This window comes from Gossypium hirsutum, chromosome D05, assembly GCF_007990345.1.
Source record: "Gossypium hirsutum isolate 1008001.06 chromosome D05, Gossypium_hirsutum_v2.1, whole genome shotgun sequence".
In the NCBI taxonomy this organism is placed as follows: Eukaryota; Viridiplantae; Streptophyta; class Magnoliopsida; order Malvales; family Malvaceae; genus Gossypium; species Gossypium hirsutum.
This window is the reverse complement of record NC_053441.1, coordinates 32,625,231-32,645,426: the sequence shown is the minus strand read 5'-3', so window position 1 is coordinate 32,645,426 and position 20,196 is coordinate 32,625,231. Positions and strand designations below refer to the sequence as shown.

Here is a 20,196-nt window from a genome sequence, read left to right as displayed (position 1 = left end):
AATACCAATTTGATAAATAATCCTGCTGACAGCTCATTTCAGTATTTAATTTTTTTAATATTATTTAGGTAAATTAACCAAATTTTGCAATTTACTTGTAAAATAAAAAGAAGAAAAACAATTCCAGAACAACTCTCTCAAGCCAATCTAATCCCTAATCCTCGCAAAACCATTCAAACCACGTGCAAAGTTAATTAGTTAAGTGCTTTTTTTCCCTATAATTCGTGAATTAATTGTATAATTTGTATATTTGTTTAAACTCCTATATTTTGGACGGATATTTGTGTTTAGACGAATAATTTGATCTTTTGATAGTTTTATTAACGGTTAATTTACCTAAATAATATAAAAAAATTAAATACTAAAATGGGTTGTCAGTGAGATTATTTACGGAAATAGTATATTTTTGAGGTGGAGCCTTTCTTAGAGACGCCACCACTTTTTTTTTATAAGATATATTTTTTTAAAGAAATATTATTTTATTGGTGGCGCCTATGTATTTTTTTTCTGGGTCAATACATGACCCGTGTATAAATACGAGAGTGGTATGGGGTTGGTGGTGCCTATCTGGTAGGCGCCACTGGTGACTCCTATTTGATAGGCGTCACTGGTTGTGTTAAATATTTTGTTAGTAATTTATTATAAATTGTTGTGTTTTGTGAGTTTTTAGTAATGTAAAATTATTTTGTTAAATATTTTGTTAGTAATTTATTATAAATTGTTGTATTTTGTGAGTCTTTAGTAATGTAAATTTAAAAATATATATTTAGTTATTTTGTTAGTAGTTTATAAATTGTTAGTGTTTTGTGTTTTGCTATTTTTTAGTAATGTAATTTCTTTTAAAAAAAGTGTTATAGTTATTTATTTTGTTAGCAATTTATGGGATTAGGTTACAAATTGTTAGTGTTTAGTTTAGGGCTTTGTTATTTTTTAGTGATGTAATTTCTTTTAAAAAATGTTATAGTTATTTATTTTGTTAGTAATTTATGGGTTACAAATTGTTAGTGTTTAGTTTAGGGTTTTGTGATTTTTTAGTAATGTAATTTTTTAAAAAAATAATTTTATAGCTATTTTGTTAGTAATTTATGATTAGGTTATATAAGTTGTTAGTGTTTAGTTTAGTATTTTGTAATTTTTTTAAATTAAACTTTTTATATAATGTAATTTATTTTATTTTTATTTATTTGACAATTTTTATTGAATTGTTAAAATATTGATTAAATTTGTTGTTACATAATTTTTTAGGTTGTTTGAAATTAAGAAACTAATCATGTATAATTCATATCACAACCAGTGGCACATATCAGATAGGAGTCACCTATGGCGCCTATCAGATAGGAGTCACTAGTGGCGCCTACTAGATAGGCACTACCTACCACATACTACTCTCGTATTTATACATGGGTCATGTATTGACTCGGAAAAAAATACAAGTAATGGCGCATATGAGAAAAGGCGCCACCAATAAAATAATTTTTTAAAAAAAAAACAAAAATATATATTATATAAAAAAAAGTGGTGCTGCCTCTAAGAAAGGCTCCACCCAAAAAGTATACCATTTCCGTAAATAATTGCACTGACAACCCATTTCAGTATTTAATTTTTTTATATTATTTAGGTAAATTTCTGCAAAATTTATAAGAGAAGAGAAAGGGGTCAACCAACTTAAGTTTGCTTGAAGTTTACACGGATAAGTTTCAACTTCTAGAATTTTTTTTATTTCTCAAAGTATTTATTAGAGCGAGTCTAGTAATTAATCTTTTGTATTCTGTAGGCCCATTAAGTAGATAGATATTGTCCATGAGTTTTAAAGTTGTTCTATATTCAGGGCGATGATCGAACCCTCAATCATTAGTTAAGATAGAAAAGACAATTATCATCCCACTTAACTTTCGTGGTTAGAAAATGCCTGAATGTAACACCTATAGAAGTCAAGTTCCTATTTCATGACATCAAATATCTACTTGTAGAAGCAAAGTACAAGATTCTAAAAGAAATCCTAAAAAGCGATTATTAGAGATTTGACAATATCTGTGAGTGTCAAGTTCATAATAATATCATTTCATTATCACAAAATGATTAGAAAATAAATTTTGCACATACTATATAATATAAACAATAAACTCAACTTAAGATAGTCCTAAAAATGTATTTTAAAAAACAAATTCTACAAAAACCTATCATAATAAATGCATATATTTGTATTGTGTCCATATATTTTCATTTACCTTATTTGTGCTCATGTTATTGTATACTAATATAAATTTTGATAAGTTAATTTGTCTTATATTATTGTTTATATTATATTTTATAAAATATAATATTTTGATTACACTTTCGAGTTATGTTCATATAGTGTTCAACATTACAAGAGCTATAAATGTGGTGTATATATATATGAGATATTTACTCACAAGTTATTTGGGTTTAACTTGAAAAAACTCAAATTTAAGTTGATTATTATTGAGTTGCGTTCGAGTAAATCAAATGTCTTTTATTATTTTTGAAAAATTTTCATAAGCGATTCTAGAATATATTTGAGTTTTATTTTTTATTACATTTTAAAATCAATATTTTCATAATCGAACCGATGGTCAAACCGTTTATGTCATAAGTTTGTCGGTCCAATCGGTTAGTTTGATTTAATTAAATAAATCATTAAAAATTAATAAAAAAATTTAGTTGAATCGCCTCATACCGATTCTTAGTTCAACCAATCTAATTCGTCTCTCTGAATTGATACCTGGTCAATTTCCGATTTGATTGATCGATCCGATATAAACAACCATGCTAAAAACATATGGTATAATCTTAGATTCATTTATAGTTTTTTTTTTAACGATGGATATAGGATGATAATCTTTAGGTTGAATTCTACTATCAGTCCCTATACTTTACAAAAGTTGAAGATTTAATTCATATATTTTAGTTTGATTATTTTTAGTTCATGTGCTTTTCAAATTTTAATCCTCACTAAACAATAACTATTAAATTTAGTAAGTTAACTTTTGCTATTTTCAAAATCTGATGTGGCAAACATATTATCATATATGTAATAACATGTCAATTTATTATTTGCACATATTACTCACTAAAAAATCAGTTAATGGATTAATGACTGTGATAACATCAAAATTGAAATTTCAAAATTTGAAATGTATAAGGCTTAGAATGATACAATTTGAGAATATAGTCTAAATCTACTATTGTACGTATTGTACAAGCCTAGTAATTGAATTTAACTAAAGGAATTAAACTGTGACTATTTGGGCAAGGATTAAAATTTCAAAATTCAAAAAGTATAAAGACTAAAATTGATCAGTTGAAAAAATATATGAACTAAATTTGTGTTTGATAAACTAAAAATTTAAATGCTGAAAAATTAAATATTAAATTTTTACTGCTAAATTTTATAAGTGCTAAATTTATATTAGAAAATTGTTTGGTAAATTTACAAAAATAAGTACAGAATATAATTATGTTGAATAATAAAAGTAAATATTATTTTTTAAAAAGAATATTTATTTTTAATTATAATCTTATTAATATATTTTTTAATATTATTTTAGATAGTTTTAGATGAAAGAAAATTATGATAATTTGAATATCTCATTTAAAAAATATATATTTTATTTTATTTTATTTTTAACAAAAAAAATCGACTTATTATTCCATACATGAAGTGATAAGTAGCTACTTACCTACTTATCTTATTCAATATTTTTTATTGAAAATTTTATATTAAATAAAATTTAAAATTATTATCAAACACACTTAAAATATTAAATGTTAAAAAATTTAATTTTCAATGTTTTATCAAACACCTTAAAATTGATCAAATTAAAATACATATATTAAATCCACAACTTTTACAAAAGTAGAGGGACTAATAGCACAACTCAACCAAACATTAAACGTTTTTAGAGCTGTATTAGGATATACGTGATTTTGTCTCTTACAACTGCAATTTCAGGACTTTGACAAATTGACAGCTAAGGTTTAATTGAGAGGGAATTTTGCCATTTTGGAAAGGAGTGGGTCCCCACGTGATTTTCTGCATTGATGTCGTTCATAGTTTTTCTTTTTTAATTCAAATAAGATATATTTTATTTATTATTCGTAATATAAAATACTATTATTACATATATATGACGTATAATTTTTATGATTTAGAAATGAATCCAACTTACCTGATTTACCGAATAAAAATAATTGTGAATAAAGATATTTACAACTATTTATCTAGAAGACAAGTTACCGTTGTGAGAGAAGTCAGAATAAAATTTTAAAATTTTTGAGGGGTAAAGTGAAAAAATATATATTAAAATAGCTTCAATCGAATTATTAATTTTATTTAATAAAAATATTAAAAGAAACACAAATATATTTGTAATCTCAAGGTGTGATACTGATAACGTAGCATGACCTTGCCTTTGCTTCACTGTCTTCTTGTGTTTCGCTTTATTTTGTTATTTCATTCCTATTTTACCTCTTTTCAAAATTGGATTATTTGCACTGTTCAATGATCCAGTCTTTACCAATTAGATCTAAGATAAAACTTTGAATTTCACATATATATATATATATATTGTCTTCTATTTTCGCATAATTTTATTTTAAAAAATCATAATTATTTCAACGGTCATTAAAGACTGAATTTTTTAAATTTAATAAAATTGTATAATGATAAAATTAGCCCCTAATGTTTTTATTTTTTTGTCAATTTGATCCTTATTCCTTTTTTGAGATAAATTTGGCACTCAACATTTTAAAAAGAATCAAATTTGACCATCAACCTTTCAAAAAGAGCTGATTGTTGTTTTTTTAACAGAAATACTAACTAAAAGGTTAAATTTTTAAATATGGTAGCTTGTATAGTAATTGACGTGTAGTTCATGCTTTTTTTTTTGAACTTTTATGAACTATTTATATATGTTTTTAATTTTTATTTTTTTAAATGTTTTATAATTTTTAATTGAAGTGACATATATAGCGAATAATGTCATGTCAACATGAAGTGTACACAAAAATTGTCACATGATTGTCATACCAACATCATTAAAAATTTAGTATTTTAGTCAACATTTTTGTTTAAAAAAGGTAATTTGACTCTTTTTGAAAGGTCAAGGGTTAAATTTAGCTCAAAAAAAGAATAATGACCAAATTGACAAAAGATGTAAATATTGAAGGCTAAATTCATCATTACACCTATTAAAAAAATCAAAAAATTTAACCTTTTATTTTTTTCAATAATAAATGGAACCTTACGGCCTGGACATGAGCAGGCTATCTTCTTCCTCTTTATATTCTCCCCTTTCCCACCCTATTCTGCTCTTATTTCTTTTCCCCTCATTTTTACGCTGCAAAAACCTCATATATTTTTGCTGTTTCTTTTTTGTTCATTTAAGATAGTTTTGTTTTTTTAAAGTTGAGGGGAAAGCGGCGATGAAAATGAGTAATAATGTGGGGCAATTCGGTGATACAACATTAACCAAAGTTTTCGTGGGAGGTTTAGCGTGGGAAACTCCTCAAGAAGTCATGAGAGAGCATTTTGAGAAATACGGTGAGATCCTTGAAGCTGTCATTATTTCTGATAAAATCACTGGCAGATCCAAAGGTTATGGATTCGTAAGTTCCTCTTTTTCGTTCAATCGCAATGCACTCGTTACTCTTGATTTCTACCGATTCCTCTCCTTTTAATTTTGTTTTCCGCTTTTGTTCTTAAAAGGTTACTTTTAAGGATGCTGAAGCTGCAAAGAAGGCTTGCGAGGACGCTGCTCCTATCATTAACGGCCGTCGTGCCAACTGTAACATCGCCTCCCTCGGTGCTCGCCGCCCGAGGTCCGCCTCCTCTGCTCCTCCGCCGCAACAAGGTTTTTTTTAACAAACCGGATCATTATTATTATTCATATACGGATCATTATTTATTAAATAACAATATATTGAAATAAATATTTTTTACACATATATTGAAAAATATTTTATAATTATATCTATATCTATATCTATATCTAGATTTATATGTTTATCCAACCACATCTGAAGTGATAAAAAAAACTTGTACTTAAGTCTCAATTATGTTAATTTTGTATTCGATTTCTAGATAACCTTTTTACCCTTATAAAAAATAATTATTATTAGGTTTATATATTTTCAATTAAATTTAAATAAAAATTAACTATTAAACAGTAATTATAGAATTAAAAAATTGTACATATAATAAAACATATAGGTCTGATGTATCAGGAGAACAACAAATGGTATTTGTTAAAATACAGTGAGGGCATTTTTTTGTAAATATGAGATGATGGGGTTCTAATCTTTGGCGGTATTGACAATGAAGGATCAAACGTTGGACCGAGGGCTACGCCAGTTGCACCAGCCAATCAGGTGCAGTGGTATTACCCGGCTGGGGCATCAGCACCGCCGTTTCACCATCAGGCGGTTCCTTTTTACGGGTATGCTATTGATACATTGACTTTATTGAAGCCGCTAAGAAAGGTGGATTTTTCCTTACCTTTTATTTTCCCTTTTTTAACGCTTTTCAGGTACTCTCCTGCCTACGTTGCCACAAACATCAGCTACAACCATGTAAGTGCTCATATATATATTGAAATTGGAAAATTACCTTCATAAATGATATATCAAATAAATACCTTCTGAAATATATAAAAATAGAAAAAATAATTTTCATATTGATATTTATATATTGTTAGATTTAAATATAAAAATATATTTTTATTAACCAAATCGTAATGCAAATCAAATCATATCAATTTTTTATCAACATCCATCAAAATTTTAAAATTTAATTAAATTGGATCTAATACGAGTCATTTATTCAAATAGTATAACATGTTAACATGTCTAATTCTCACCATCTATCACTACTTCTTAGTGTATTATTATTATTTCTTATAATATCCACAGAATTAAGTCGACCAATAAAGGTATAAAAAATATAATCCTTCCAAAATAAGTAGCTTTTTTAAAAAAAAAACATAATTGATATTTGTACCACAACATAAATTTGCCATTTTTTTTTACACAGTCTTAATAAAATGTGGTGTATGATTGGTGCAAACAGAAGCTAGGCTACAATGGAGGATCCTACATGAATGGGCATTTGTCTCAAGTATATCCAGCGGGGCAAACTATTGTAGGTGCCAACACATTGATGCCAGTGTACCCTTTTTATCACTACCATCAATCACAAACATTGGGATTTCCATCATCACCAGCATCAGCGGCTCTCACCTTCCCATCACCAACAGCATGGCCCATCAGCAATTGCTCCTAGTTCAGGTAACACCCATTGATCCTCCATGATGGTGACTCACATGGTAACATGGGTTACCTTCACCTTTTCATTTTAATTATTTTCTAAATTAAGTGTGAGGCCTTATGGAAATAAATCATTGTGTCATGTGAGAAAACCCCACAGCCCAACTGGCTCTTTGAGGGAACCCATGTGCTAGGGTGTTGGGGTTTAATTTTTTTGAACCAAATTGTTGTTAAATTTGTCTTAATGTTTATAAATATTATCTGTCCCTAATTTTTTAATTGTATAAATATTAAAATTGGCATAAATTTCTTTAAACATATCTGAAAGAGTACATGTTGTCTTGTTAATTTCGTTTATGAAATTAAATTTTTTTCTCAATACAAATTGTCTTTCTTTTTAATGATATGATGGAGACCATTTATATATTAATTTATTTACTTGCCAAATAGGTACAATTGGAGGAGCTGGTGACAGTTTTAAGAAGGTTGGGTGAAGAAAGATGGAAATCTGGCAGCGACATTATTCTCTGATTTTTTTTTCCCTTTTTTTTCAATATGTATTTAAGTAATATTTATTTTATTAATATTTTTATTCTTAGATGTTTGATAAAATTCTTTCGTTCTCTTTTATTTATTTAACATCTAAGTTTGAGTCCTTTGAACCATTAGAGAAAAAATGTAATAAAATCATGTAGCTTTTAATTGATTGCCCATATCTTATGGGTTTTTTTTTTTATTTTTTTTAAACTAGTACTAGATTATCTCTCTTAAGTTAGCATTATTACTACTTTTTAACTTAATTCTGGATTAGTTTTTTATGCAATATAGTTTTAAACTTACACGTATACACTACATTATCACACAAACGAATTTGTGGATCAAACCTTAATCATGTGTACGAGTGAACTCTCTTTCGATTAATGGGCCTACTTCTCCAGCTCTTTTCTTTCTTTCTTTTTATAATTGATACCTAACGATGGAGGATAGGATAATTTTGGATGACATTATTCATTAAAAATGTTTTAAATCCATATATTCTTAATACATTTGAAATTTAGTCTATACCTTTTATTTTTAAAAATGTAGCATCTTTATTTTCCGTATTTAAAATTAAAATTTAATGGTTAACACTGTTGAATTTTTCTAAAACATATCATTTTTTTATTAAATCAAATGATAAATAATTGTATTAGATTAGACATGCTCATGGGTCTAGCTACTTGCCTATGCTTCAAGGTTTACCCAAATTTTGAGAGGGCTTGGACAAAATATTATGCCCGAGAAATAGACTTGGGAAATAATGTATGTTTAAAATATGGGTTAGGCTTTGTTTAAAAATATGGGTTAGGCTCGAGTTTGAATATTCAAGGTCCAAGTCCGGATTATTTTTTAAGTTTATAATATTTTATATTATGTTATTTTTATATATTATATAATTTATAACACATAAAATATAAATTTATAATAATATATAATATTGCTATAATGTACACTTTAAAAAATATTAAAGATAATTATATAAAATATTTAATTAATAAAAATATATAAATTTATTAAATATTAAATTAAAATAATATAAATATAGTTTTATAATTTTATAATTTTTAAAATAATATGAACCGACTTAAAATAGACTTAGGTTTGCCATTTATAAACATAGATGAGCTTGAGCAAAATTATAGACTCATATTTCGGGTCGAGTCAATTCAGGCTTAGTAAGCACAAAGTTTTAATACTTAATATCATACTTAAGCCTAACCTGACCTATGAACACATTTATGTTAGACATAGATTATTTTAGGTCAAATTATGATTATGGTCCAACTACTATGTTTAAATTTAAGACTTAATATTTATACTTTAGTTTAACAAAAATATAATTCCCGTATTCTTATAATATCATTAATTAGTTCAAATAATTAACCCCTTCATAAGGTCGAATTTTAAAAAAAAATTTATTCCAAAATTAGTCTTTTTTGTGTTTGTATGTGCATGTTAGAAAGGTTTTTTCTTTTTTAAATCACATCAGCTGTAACACTCCCAATTACATCCCTCCGCAAAGCCATTTTACTTTAAAATACATCCCTCCATTTATCCTCTTTAATGTGGTTCTACATTCCCTTTCGAATTTTAAAATCTCAGGGTTTCCCATCACAAGAAGATACATCCTTCATTCAATGATCACACACCAACTATTATGTAATTACTCAAAAATGCAACCAAAAAAGGGCTGGCCTAACATAAATCATACACCACACCATCAATTGAAGGTTAATTATGGTAACATTAGAATTGAAAGGTTGCGTTGTGGGCAGCCTAAGAGGACTCGCAACACTTAGCTTAATTTCTCTAACATATCAGATACGGAGGCTGATTCGGACAGCATCACTAATACAATATTTAGACATCATTAACAACGCAATATTCGAACAGCATCAATGCCACAATTGGACAACATAAATAGGGCAGCAATTAACAATACCAACAAGGTAAAATTTGGGCAGCAATTTAACAATTCCAACAATTATCAAACACAAGAAAATAAAAGTTCAAGGAAAACTCACCAAGGTTCACAACACCGATTCTACCTATTAAATTTGCTCCTTCCCTTCTCCGCTACAGCCTTCTCCCACCTTGTTAGCTAAATACAATGAACCCCAAAGTTACAAAAATGGTGTATAACAACTCAAGCATTCACTAAATTTTTTTAACACAAGTGAGAAACTCTTCATCTACTAGACATGCAACGTTTACAACTAGAAAAGAAACTCTTCTCTTCTCCCATACATTCGGTCAAGCTCAATTCAACAATGCAACCAGAATTTGTCAACGAAAAGCTGTGGGCAAGGGAGAGCTTAGAAGAGTTACCGTTCTACTTGAAAATTTTAACTTCTAAGCAAGCAAATTTCATGGTTTTCCACTACATGCAGCCGGCCTCTCCTCTCTAGCTTCATTTGAAAGAGACAAGGAAGCAAGATAGAAAAATAAAAGTCGAAGTCTTTCTTTCTTACTTACCGTCCATTTCTCCACCCTTTACCCATCATAAAATGAAATTTAGCCAATCAACAAATCTTAGCCGGCCACCAACTGTGAGACATGCACACACACTTCCACTATCTATTACTATATAATATATATTATTTTATTTCAGTACACACAAACATCATGATTCTATCCCCATCTAACTATCTAGTTAAGTTCTAAAAAGAATTACTTTAACTAAGTCATTTTACTACAACTAGTTGACCGGCCACCATGCTATTGATTTAGGGTCAGGATTTATAATATGCAGAATTGGCTATAGAGTTAATTCGAAATTAAAACCATCCCAACTTCTCGCATATGAAACGGGTTCAACAAAGTCCTCCCCGATACTATCGGTCACAATTATTACAACAAATTTATTTCTCATAATATCTAAATACTTGGGTTCAGCACCACCCAAAATTTGAAGTAGGAAAACATCAACATTTTAATTGGAATAATTATATATGTTAATAATATGAACTAACTAATGTCATTATAAAAGTAAATAATCAAATTATTCAAATTGAAATATAAACACTAAACTCCAACTAAGAGCATAGTAGAGGGATCAAAATTGTACTAACTAATGCCATTGTAAAAGAAAAGGACCAATTTATGTCAAATTAAAATATAAAAACTAAATCCCAAATGCGAGCGTAATAGAGGGATCAAAATTGCAATTACCATTATCAGAGAGAAACAAGAGTTGTGTCTTTAGTTAGATCAAATAATTAGCACTATGACACCCCACACTTAACCCGGTCATGCATGACGTTACATTACATTACTGAAGCAACACAAACTATCTCAAATCAGTTGCAAAATAATTTAAGCATATAGTCATGGTATAATTCAAAACATTTCTATTTATGAATATAATCATGCATTATAGATATTTAACAATCTTATTTAACACATCTTGGGGTTACTCGGGGTCAAATATGGAGTCAAGACTCAAAGCCAAACTCAATTATCAAAATTCAACTGAGTGTCTCAAGACATTGAGAGCCATGTCTCGAGACATAATTCCCTCATTTCAGATCCTTAGCTTTGAGGCTTGATGTCTTGAGACATTGAGGTTCATGTCTTGAGATATTGAGCTTCCGTAAGCCTCCCCATGCGTGTGGAAGTAGGGTTGTTATTCTACCTTCTGTAAGCCTCCCCTCATGCATATGGAAGCAAGGTTATTATTACTCTGCCTTCCATAAGCTGCCTCAATACGTCTAAGAGCAGGGTTATTAGTTACTACCTTTCGTAAGCCTCCTCCCATACGTTTGAGAACAAGGTCATTGTTTTACCTTCCGTAAGCCTCCCCCATGCATCTGAGAGCAAGGTTCTTATTTCCACGAAAGATAATATCCCCATACTTAGTACAATTGGCAATAAACATTTAGAGAAAAAAACCTCAACGAATGGTCAATTGCATTTCAAAAAAAATCGAGACATGGGATATGCAAAGTTATGTTGAATACCACCTATAATACATGTTAAGAGCAACAAACAACAAAAGCAATAAAAACCAAGACATTGAGAAATAAATAGAATTTTTTATTAATGCCAGAACAAATTACAAATATAAACTAATTTACAATGTTAATACCTCCCAACATCCTCAATAAACTCTTTAACAGAAGGATCTCCAACATCACCAGAAGTATTGGTCTCCCCTTTCGCTACACCATCTAGGACCTCTGAGCTCTCTCCCTCAAGAATAACACTTACACATAGATGTCTAATCCTCCTGGCATACTCTTTTAATTTAGGACCATTAGAGTCAAAGAGATTGAACCCTAGGTTTTTTTCCTCATAACTCATGATATCATCGAGAGATTGAAATCCAAGTTGTAAATGTAAAAAGGGTCATAGTGTAGTTACATCCCCAAGATAGCCTTCTTCTAGCCTAAGTGGAAGGCATTGGCCACATTTTCCTCAAGTTGGGACTTGGTAAGGATATGAGCTTGTTGCTCTACCGTGGTTTTGGCCTTTTTCTTAACAGCCTTAATCCTTGTATCAGTTTGTTGAATGTTGGCCATCGATGTAGTAATAATAAGTTCTTTTTGGTGCATAACTTTATTGTTAAAGCTTTTGTAACAAGAAAACTTATCTAGTTTCATTGTAATGTGTTTTGTTGATGTAAGTAAGTTAGTTAGTTAATCTGGAAAGTGTTTTGGTGATGATTTAGCTGATAACTCAACTTATACAACTGTACAAGTAATGTAATGTAATTCCCAATGTTAGTGGGAGTTGTTACAAGTATTCTTGGTTTGTAATTTAAGTAATTTGTTCTAAATGAAAAATGATGATGAATTCATTTTGTTCTCCATTATTGCTTCTGTTTTCTTTTTTTTTTCACTATCATTTTTTTGAATTTTGTTGCTAATAACCTCAACAAATGGTATCGAGAGCCTGTCATTTTTTACGGCCTTTGTTCTTTGTTGTTTTGTTCATTGTTGTTCATTTGAAAAAAAAAGAAATAGAAGATGTTTTTGTTGTTGTAAAAACATGAGTGTTTCACCACCACCACCTGTTTTTGTTAGTGAAAACTACCACATATGGGTAGTGAAAATGAAAACTACCACCTCTATTTAGATCTAATCCCACCATAGCTTAAGTCAGACAAGACAATGAGGACTATGCTAAGAAATACAAGGTAATTTCTTGCCTACAAAATAGAGTCTCGAATGTGATCTTCACTAGAATGGTGACATATGAAATTTCAAAGTAAGCTTGGGAGAAACTAAAGGAAGAGTTTTAAGGGTCTGATAAAATAATACAACAATAGTTGATTAACTTGAAGAGAGGCTTTGAAAATTTAAAGAAAAAATAGTCTAAATCTATCAAGCAGTACTCTAATAGGATAATGGCCACAGTCAACAACATTAGACTATTGGAAGATGACTTCAATGATAGAAGAATTTTTTTAGAAAGCTATTACAACTCTTCAAGAATAATATGAGTTAAAGATCTCCTTATTGGAAGACTCGAGAAATTTATCAATTATCTTATTGTCAGAGTTGATAAATGCTCTTTTATGCACAAAGCAGAGAAGGGCTAACAAATTGGAAGAGTATCTTGAATAAGCTTTTCAAGCTAAAAGCAATGAAGGCTCAAGCTCAAGTTACGAAGAAAAGAAACCTTGGTCAGATAAAAGGGATAAACCAAATAAGGATGTTGGAAAGAAGAAGTTCCCACCATGCACTCACTGTAAAAAGTCCACACACTTGGAAAGGTATTGCAGGTATAGACTTGACATCCAGTGCAGAAGTTACAAATAACTAGACTATATGGAGAAAGTTTGTAAGAACAAGGAAAAGCCACAACAACAACAACATAATCAAATTCAAGCTCAAGCTGTTGATGATAATCAAGCTCCTTAGGAGCATGTTTTCAATACATCTTGTTTTGCAACCTCTAGTAGGTAAAAAAAGTTTGGCTAATTGATAGTGGTTGCACACATCATATGGCATCAAATGAGAGAATGTTTAGGGAATTGGACACTAGTTTTGTTTCAAAAGTCAAAATTGGGAATGGAAACTTTATTAAAGCCAAAGGCAAAGGAAATATTGTGATCAATACTCACTTAAGTAACAAGACAATTTCATATGTTCTTTTTGTACCTGAAATTGACCAAAATTTGCTTAATATTGGCTAACTGATAGAGAAAGGTTATTCTCTTATTTTTAAGAACAAATCATGTGTTATTGAAGACTTATTTGGTCAAGAGTTAGTGACAATAGTTATGACTGATAGATGCTTTATTTTGGATATAACCTAGTTAGATGTGAAGGCTTATGCTAGTCTAGCTGATGAATCATGCTTATGGCACAAAAAATTAGGGAATATTAATTACAGATCACTTAGTTTGCTACACAAGTTGGATCTGGTTAAAGGCATGTCTAAGGTTGATGTCAATGATAAAATTTATGAAGTCTGTCAGCTTAGAAAGCAGGTCAGATTGCCATTTCCAGTCAAAAAAGCATTGAGAGCTCATGACAAGCTTTAATTGGTCTATACTGATATTTGTAGACCTATGAAGACCTTTTCTTTAAGTGACAGCAGGTACTTTATACTGTTTATAGATGACTGCACAAGATTTTTTTAGGTGAATTTCTTGAAGCAAAAATTAGAGGTAGCTGATTTCTTTTACAAGTTTAAAGCCTTAGTTGAAAATCAAGCAAACTGCAAGCTTAAGGCCTTGAGATCAGACAATGGCACTGAATACTTGTCAGAAAAGTTTTAGAAGCTTTGTTAAGAAGTTGGAATTCAGCATCAACTAACCAAATTTATACACCTCAGCAAAATGGTGTTTGTGAAAGAAAGAATCAAACAGTGCTTGACATGGCTAGATATCTACTGTTTGAGAGTAAATTGCCAAACAACTATTGGGCTGAGGAAGTGAATACCTCAGTGTATCTACTCAATAAACTGCTAACATATGCAGTAAAAGGAAAAACATCTTTTGAGGCCTGATTTGGACACAAGCCATCTATTTCACATCTAAGAGTGTTTGGCTACATTTACTATGCACTTGTCCCAACTAATAAGAGAAGCAAGTTGGAGAGAAAGTTAATGCCTGGAATTTTTGTTGGCTATAACAACACAAAGAAAGGGTATAGGGTTTTTGATCCATTCACTAAGAAGATTATTGTGAGTAGAGATGTAAAGTTCAATAAAGGTAGTGGATAGAAATAGGATGGTATTGATACAAGCTTACTTGAACAAGACCGGCAAGAAAGTGATCTACAACCAGTTAAAGATGAGGTTCACATTGAGGAAGGGTTTGATGATATGCCTATCAGGGGTACAAGATCTAACACTGACATTTAGCAAAAGTGTGATTTGGCCATTCTGGAGGCTTTAAGCTTTGATAAAGCTACTAAAGGAAACTGTTGGAAAGAAGCAATGCAAGCAGAAATAGAAATGATACACAAGAATGACACATAGGAATTGGTTGATAGGCTAGTCTAGAAAAGAGTTATTGGTGTAAAATGGGTATTCAGGACCAAGTACAATACAGATGGGTCACTGAATAAGCATAAAGCAAGACTTGTTGTGAAGGGATACAACCAACAACAAGGTGTTGATTTTTCAGAAACCTTTGCACCTGTTGTAAAGTTAGATACTATAAGACTCCTATTTGCTCTAGTAGCTCAAAAGCAATGGAAAATACATCATTTGGATGTAAAATCTACTTTTTCCTCAATGGTTGTCTCAATGAGGAATTTTTTATTGAACAACCAGAAAGGTTCAAAGTGAATGGTGAAGAATCCAAAGTTTACAAGCTTAAGAAGGCCTTAATTGGCCTAAAACAAGCTCCATGGGCTTGGTATGACAGAATTGATGCATATATATTAAAACTTGTGTTTGAAAAGAGTACCAGTGAGCCTACTCTTTATGCAAAAAAATGAGAATGAGACCTTGTTGATTGTGTCATTGTATGTGGATGATTTGCTAGTAACTAGTAGCAGAAATGAGTTGATTGAAGAGTTCAAGAAGCAGATGCAAGATGTGTTTGAGATGACTAACTTAGGGGAGATAACTTACTTTATTGGCATTGAGATAAACCAGACTCAACATGCCATTTTTATAAGTCAACAAGCATTTTCTTTGAAGATTTTGAGTAAATTCTACATGTCAAACTACAAATCTGCTAGCACTCCAGCAGCACAAGGTGAAAAGCTCTCCAGCAAAGGTGACCATAAAAATGTGGATGAGAAAGGGTATAGAAGCCTTGTAGGTTGTCTGCTTTATTTGACAACATCAATGCCTGACATTATGTTTGCAATCAGCCTTCTATTTAGGTTCATGCACTGTTGTAATGTTGCTCGCTTCAAGGCAGCTTAGAAGGTCCTAAGATATGTCAAAGAAACTCTTAACTTTAGGGTAAAATTTGTGAAAACTAAAGAGCTCAAGCTGATTGGATACTCAGATAGTGACTAGGCGGGCTCTATTGATGATATGAAGAGCATATCAGGTTATTTTTTCACTTTAGGCTTAGGAGGTTTTTTGTTATTGAAAGAAGCAACAAACCGTGGCACAATCAACAATAGAAGCAGAGTACATTACAATTGCTGCAGTTGTTAATCAGGCCATTTGGCTTGGAAAACTTTTGTGTGATTTGAATGCAAGTTAATGGAAAGCAAATGAAATCAAGGTAGATAACCGGTTAGCTGTTGCCATTGCAAAAAATCCTATGGTTCATGGCAAAATGAAGCACTTTAAAATCAAACATCATTTTGTAAGGGAAGTTGAATAATCAAAAGAAGTCAACTTGATCCATTGTAGTTCAGAAGTCCAGTTTGCTGACATTTTAACTAAGCCCTTTGGTGCTACAAGGTTCGAGAGTTTGAGAATAAGCATTGGTGTTTATTGTATAGAGGCCAATGAAGAGTGTTAAATGTTGGCCAGCAATGTAGCAGTAAGAAGTTCTTTTTGGTGCACAACTTGATTGTTGAAGCTTTTGTAACAAGAAAACTAATCTAGTTTTATTGTAATTTGTTTTGCTGATGTAAGTAAGCTACTTAGTTGATCTGACAAGTGTTTAGGTGATGATTTAGCTAATAACTCAGCTTATACAAGTGTGCAAGTAACGTAATGTAATTCCCAATGTTAGTGGGAGTTGTTGCAAGTTTGGTATTCTTGGTTTCTAATTTAAGTAATTTATTCTAAATGAAAAATGATGATGAACTCATTTTGTTCTCCATTATTGCTTCTGTTTTCTCTTCTTTTCACTATCATTTTTTGAACTTTGTTGCTGATAACCTCAACACAGTTGCACTAAATGAGCCATGCAAATCTATTATAGTCCACATAGACATATCAACAGTAGCCTTTATTCCTTTGAAGAGATCTTCAAAACCTGGGGACAAACATTACATTTTATGACCATTCAAAAATATTCACATAAGAATAAAAAATTGTTTACCTGGTGGAGCTTCAAAAGAATCCTGTGGGCCAACAGACACCACTTGCGTAGAGAAGCAACGAGATTAACAACATTTTCTCTTAACTTCCCATAGCAAGAGTAATGGACCCTTCACCTCCAAAAAGGCTTTTGGTTGAATATTCCCCACCCTACCTTTGTAGAAGGCTTTCCTTGTTTCGGCTCTTGGCCTCCTTAGGTGAACTGACCTCTATTGCACCACTGTGATCTCCTCATTGCTTCTTTTTATCCTTTTCCTTTTTTTGTACACTATAATAACAAAATTTATATAATGAATAGTGAAAATGTATAAAAAAAATCATTTGTAGAAGTAGAGACTTACAATAATATTTTGAATATAGAAATAAGACTATGACTGCAATAATAAGATGGAGTTCATAAATCAAAAAGAGATGATAATAATCAATATTTTTTTTTTACAAAATCTATTTAAAACAAATAGTGTTATTACTTTGCACAAACTTTTTTGGACCTAAACATTAGATTTAAGAGAAAATCAACAATGTTGTTTATAAATAAATTTATAAAAAATTATAAAATAAATTTAATATATTTTAATTGATATATACAACTAAATTCATGCATTATACATATATTTTTAAATATTTTTTAAAAATTATATAATTAAAATTTTCATATTCTTTTTATTTTTTTTAATTCAACTATATTTTTTTGAATTTTTTATATATCTTTTTCTTTTAAATGTTTTTAAAATTATTGCAATTTTCTAGAATTTATATGTAGACATGTATATATATATTAAATCTTTATATATTTTCCTATTTTTTGAAATTTTGAATTTTTCTAAACATTTAACTAAATTTTAATTTAACTACAATTTTCTTTTTATATATATATATTTTTATTTTTTAGAAATGATATTGATATACTTTACAATTTTCTATTTTTTAAAAACTTTCATTCTTTTAAAGAAAAAAAAACTTTCATTTTTTCTTTTTATCTGGGTTTTTTTTTGGATTTTCTTGAAAGTTTGAAGAATTTATATTTAAATATTAGCAAGGAAACAACATATTGCGTAGTAATTGGATGATCACATGTAAGCTAGTTTTTAACACCATTAATCATTCAACTAGTTAACAAAATGTAGCTTTAAGAGCCAATCTAAGTAAAAAAAAAAATTGGTACTAAAATGGAAAAAGAAATATACTCTGGGTCAACTTATGCTTTTAAGCTTTTAAATATTATAATTTTCAAACATTCAAATTATATGCAATATTTAATTTTAAGTAATATATCAAACATAATTTATAATTTCAATTTAGTACTTAATTTTGAATATTTAATTTATTATTTTTTATATAATGCATATAATTATTCATAGTCTCTTTCAACTCTTAAATAGGAGGATAATGTTTTTCAGCGCCTTCGAACTCATGTCTTCCTACACTGACAATAATATCGATGTCAACCGAACTAAAACTTGATTGGCATGTAAACCTACTTAGAATATCTACGAACTAGGGAGTTTGACTTATAGTTATTATATTTTAGTTATGGTTTAAGGAAACTAGATTAAAGATGCAATGTCATTGAAAATTGGGAGCAACTTTGTCATGTTACTCATATTATTGTAAGTTTACCTAAAACATAAGTGGTTTTGCTGTTAAGTGTTGTTTTTTTCTGTTCTTTAGAGACTCTAGGCGAGAGTTTAATGAAGATTGGTCAAGCCTTTATTATGGAGAACTATAACTCGGAGTCGGACCGATCTACCGAACAACTTGCAAAAGTTGAAGATGCAAGTAGAAAAAGGAAATGTTGTTTGCAGCATTTGGGGGTTGTTGGATCGTCAGTGGAGTTGTTGCATCAGCCATGTATTTATTAGAGAAGGAAGTGTAGTGGCAGATTCACTGGAACATATGGGGACTGAAAGCTCAAATGCCCTTTGTTTCCTTCGTGAAGCTCCTGTTACAATTAGAGCGTATGAAAGCGTTATAGTAGCTAATGAGTAGTTTGTTAAGCAGCTTTGTCATTAGGCTAAGGTGTTAGCCTCCTTTCCATATAAAAAAAAACATTCTCTCATTAGAAAGTTAATCTTTGAAAATGTTTGAGACTTGGTTCCATTAAAGCTATTCTCCTTAAAGCTTGGCCTTCAAAATACTTGGCGGACATTTTCAAACTGGAGAGATATATTTTTCTCTTTATGTTTAGTGAAGAAGATGACAAAAAAGAGAGGAAATCCAATGCCCCTGGTTCATTATGGATAAGCATTTGTGCCTCAAGGAATGGCCACAGAGAGAGCGGTTATGGAGGAACTCAACTTCGAAAAATTAGAATTCTGGATCGAAGTTTCCAACCTACCGTTACACTTTTTGTCTAGGGAGAAGGGTATTAGAATAGGAAATTTGTGTCCCAAATTGGTTGAAACTGATGTCAAATGGAATGAGGTACTTCGTCCAAAAGTTGTGTTTTATGATGATAATGTTGGAAGTGGTTGGTGGGAAGGCCTCCCACGTTCCCACATTTCATGAGTTCACATTTTGCTACCTATCGTTTTCACATTTTTGTATGTGTGATAGTAGAATGTGTAATTAGTGGTTTTTTTCTAGGAACCACCACTATAAATACCAACTAGCATAAGGTCAAAATTAAAAACAGAAAAAATATCATCTGGTGAGGTTTTTAAGTACTTAGAAAAGTTTGGTGGTTTTTAGTTTTTCGTACAGCTAAATTCAATATGCTCGTCGATGATTTGATGTGTTCGACAATTATGTTACAATAATTTGAATTTTGACATTTAGTTCAGACAATAACTGAAGATATTTATATTCGCTTATTTTTAATGTTGTATATTGTAAATCGTTATTTATGCTAATAGATAAATGTCTACTAGAGGAGTTTAAGTTTAAGAGAAATGATAAGGATTTCATTGATGCCAAATTTCCCTATGAACATATGTCCTACTTTTCTTACCAGCGTGGTAG

General features: G+C 30.1%; 2 protein-coding genes and 1 long non-coding RNA gene across 3 annotated transcripts; 2 read left to right on the top strand and 1 right to left on the bottom strand.

The window, feature by feature from the left end:
* Positions 1 to 5,273: 5,273 nt before the first annotated feature.
* Positions 5,274 to 7,997, top strand: LOC107904093 (probable RNA-binding protein ARP1). The gene is made up of 6 exons (XM_041094732.1): positions 5,274 to 5,628; positions 5,729 to 5,873; positions 6,344 to 6,458; positions 6,549 to 6,591; positions 7,088 to 7,305; positions 7,735 to 7,997. Exons 1-5 carry the CDS (start codon positions 5,446 to 5,448, stop codon positions 7,298 to 7,300), a joined length of 699 nt encoding a protein of 232 aa, XP_040950666.1. The 5' UTR covers positions 5,274 to 5,445; the 3' UTR covers positions 7,301 to 7,305; positions 7,735 to 7,997.
* Positions 7,998 to 9,548: 1,551 nt separating this feature from the next.
* On the bottom strand, positions 9,549 to 10,346 carry LOC107902997 (uncharacterized). The gene is made up of 2 exons (XR_001685668.2): positions 10,153 to 10,346; positions 9,549 to 9,925 (listed from the first exon to the last, which is right to left on the bottom strand). It is a non-coding gene; the product is annotated as an uncharacterized lncRNA (long non-coding RNA).
* A 5,359-nt stretch (positions 10,347 to 15,705) lies between these two features.
* Positions 15,706 to 16,155, top strand: LOC107902434 (uncharacterized mitochondrial protein AtMg00810-like). The gene has a single exon (XM_016828617.2). The coding sequence runs from the start codon at positions 15,706 to 15,708 to the stop codon at positions 16,153 to 16,155; it is 450 nt and encodes a 149-aa protein (XP_016684106.2).
* Positions 16,156 to 20,196: the final 4,041 nt, after the last annotated feature.

Excerpts from the sequence above, each read along its gene's own strand:
- LOC107902434 (XM_016828617.2), top strand. The coding sequence starts at position 15,706 with ATGCAAAAAAATGAGAATGAGACCTTGTTGATTGTGTCATTGTATGTG.
- LOC107904093 (XM_041094732.1), top strand. The coding sequence starts at position 5,446 with ATGAAAATGAGTAATAATGTGGGGCAATTCGGTGATACAACATTAACC. Across the intron at positions 5,874-6,343 it reads TGCTCCTCCGCCGCAACAAG|GATCAAACGTTGGACCGAGG; the intron begins GTTTTTTTTAAC and ends TTGACAATGAAG. Across the intron at positions 6,459-6,548 it reads CAGGCGGTTCCTTTTTACGG|GTACTCTCCTGCCTACGTTG; the intron begins GTATGCTATTGA and ends AACGCTTTTCAG.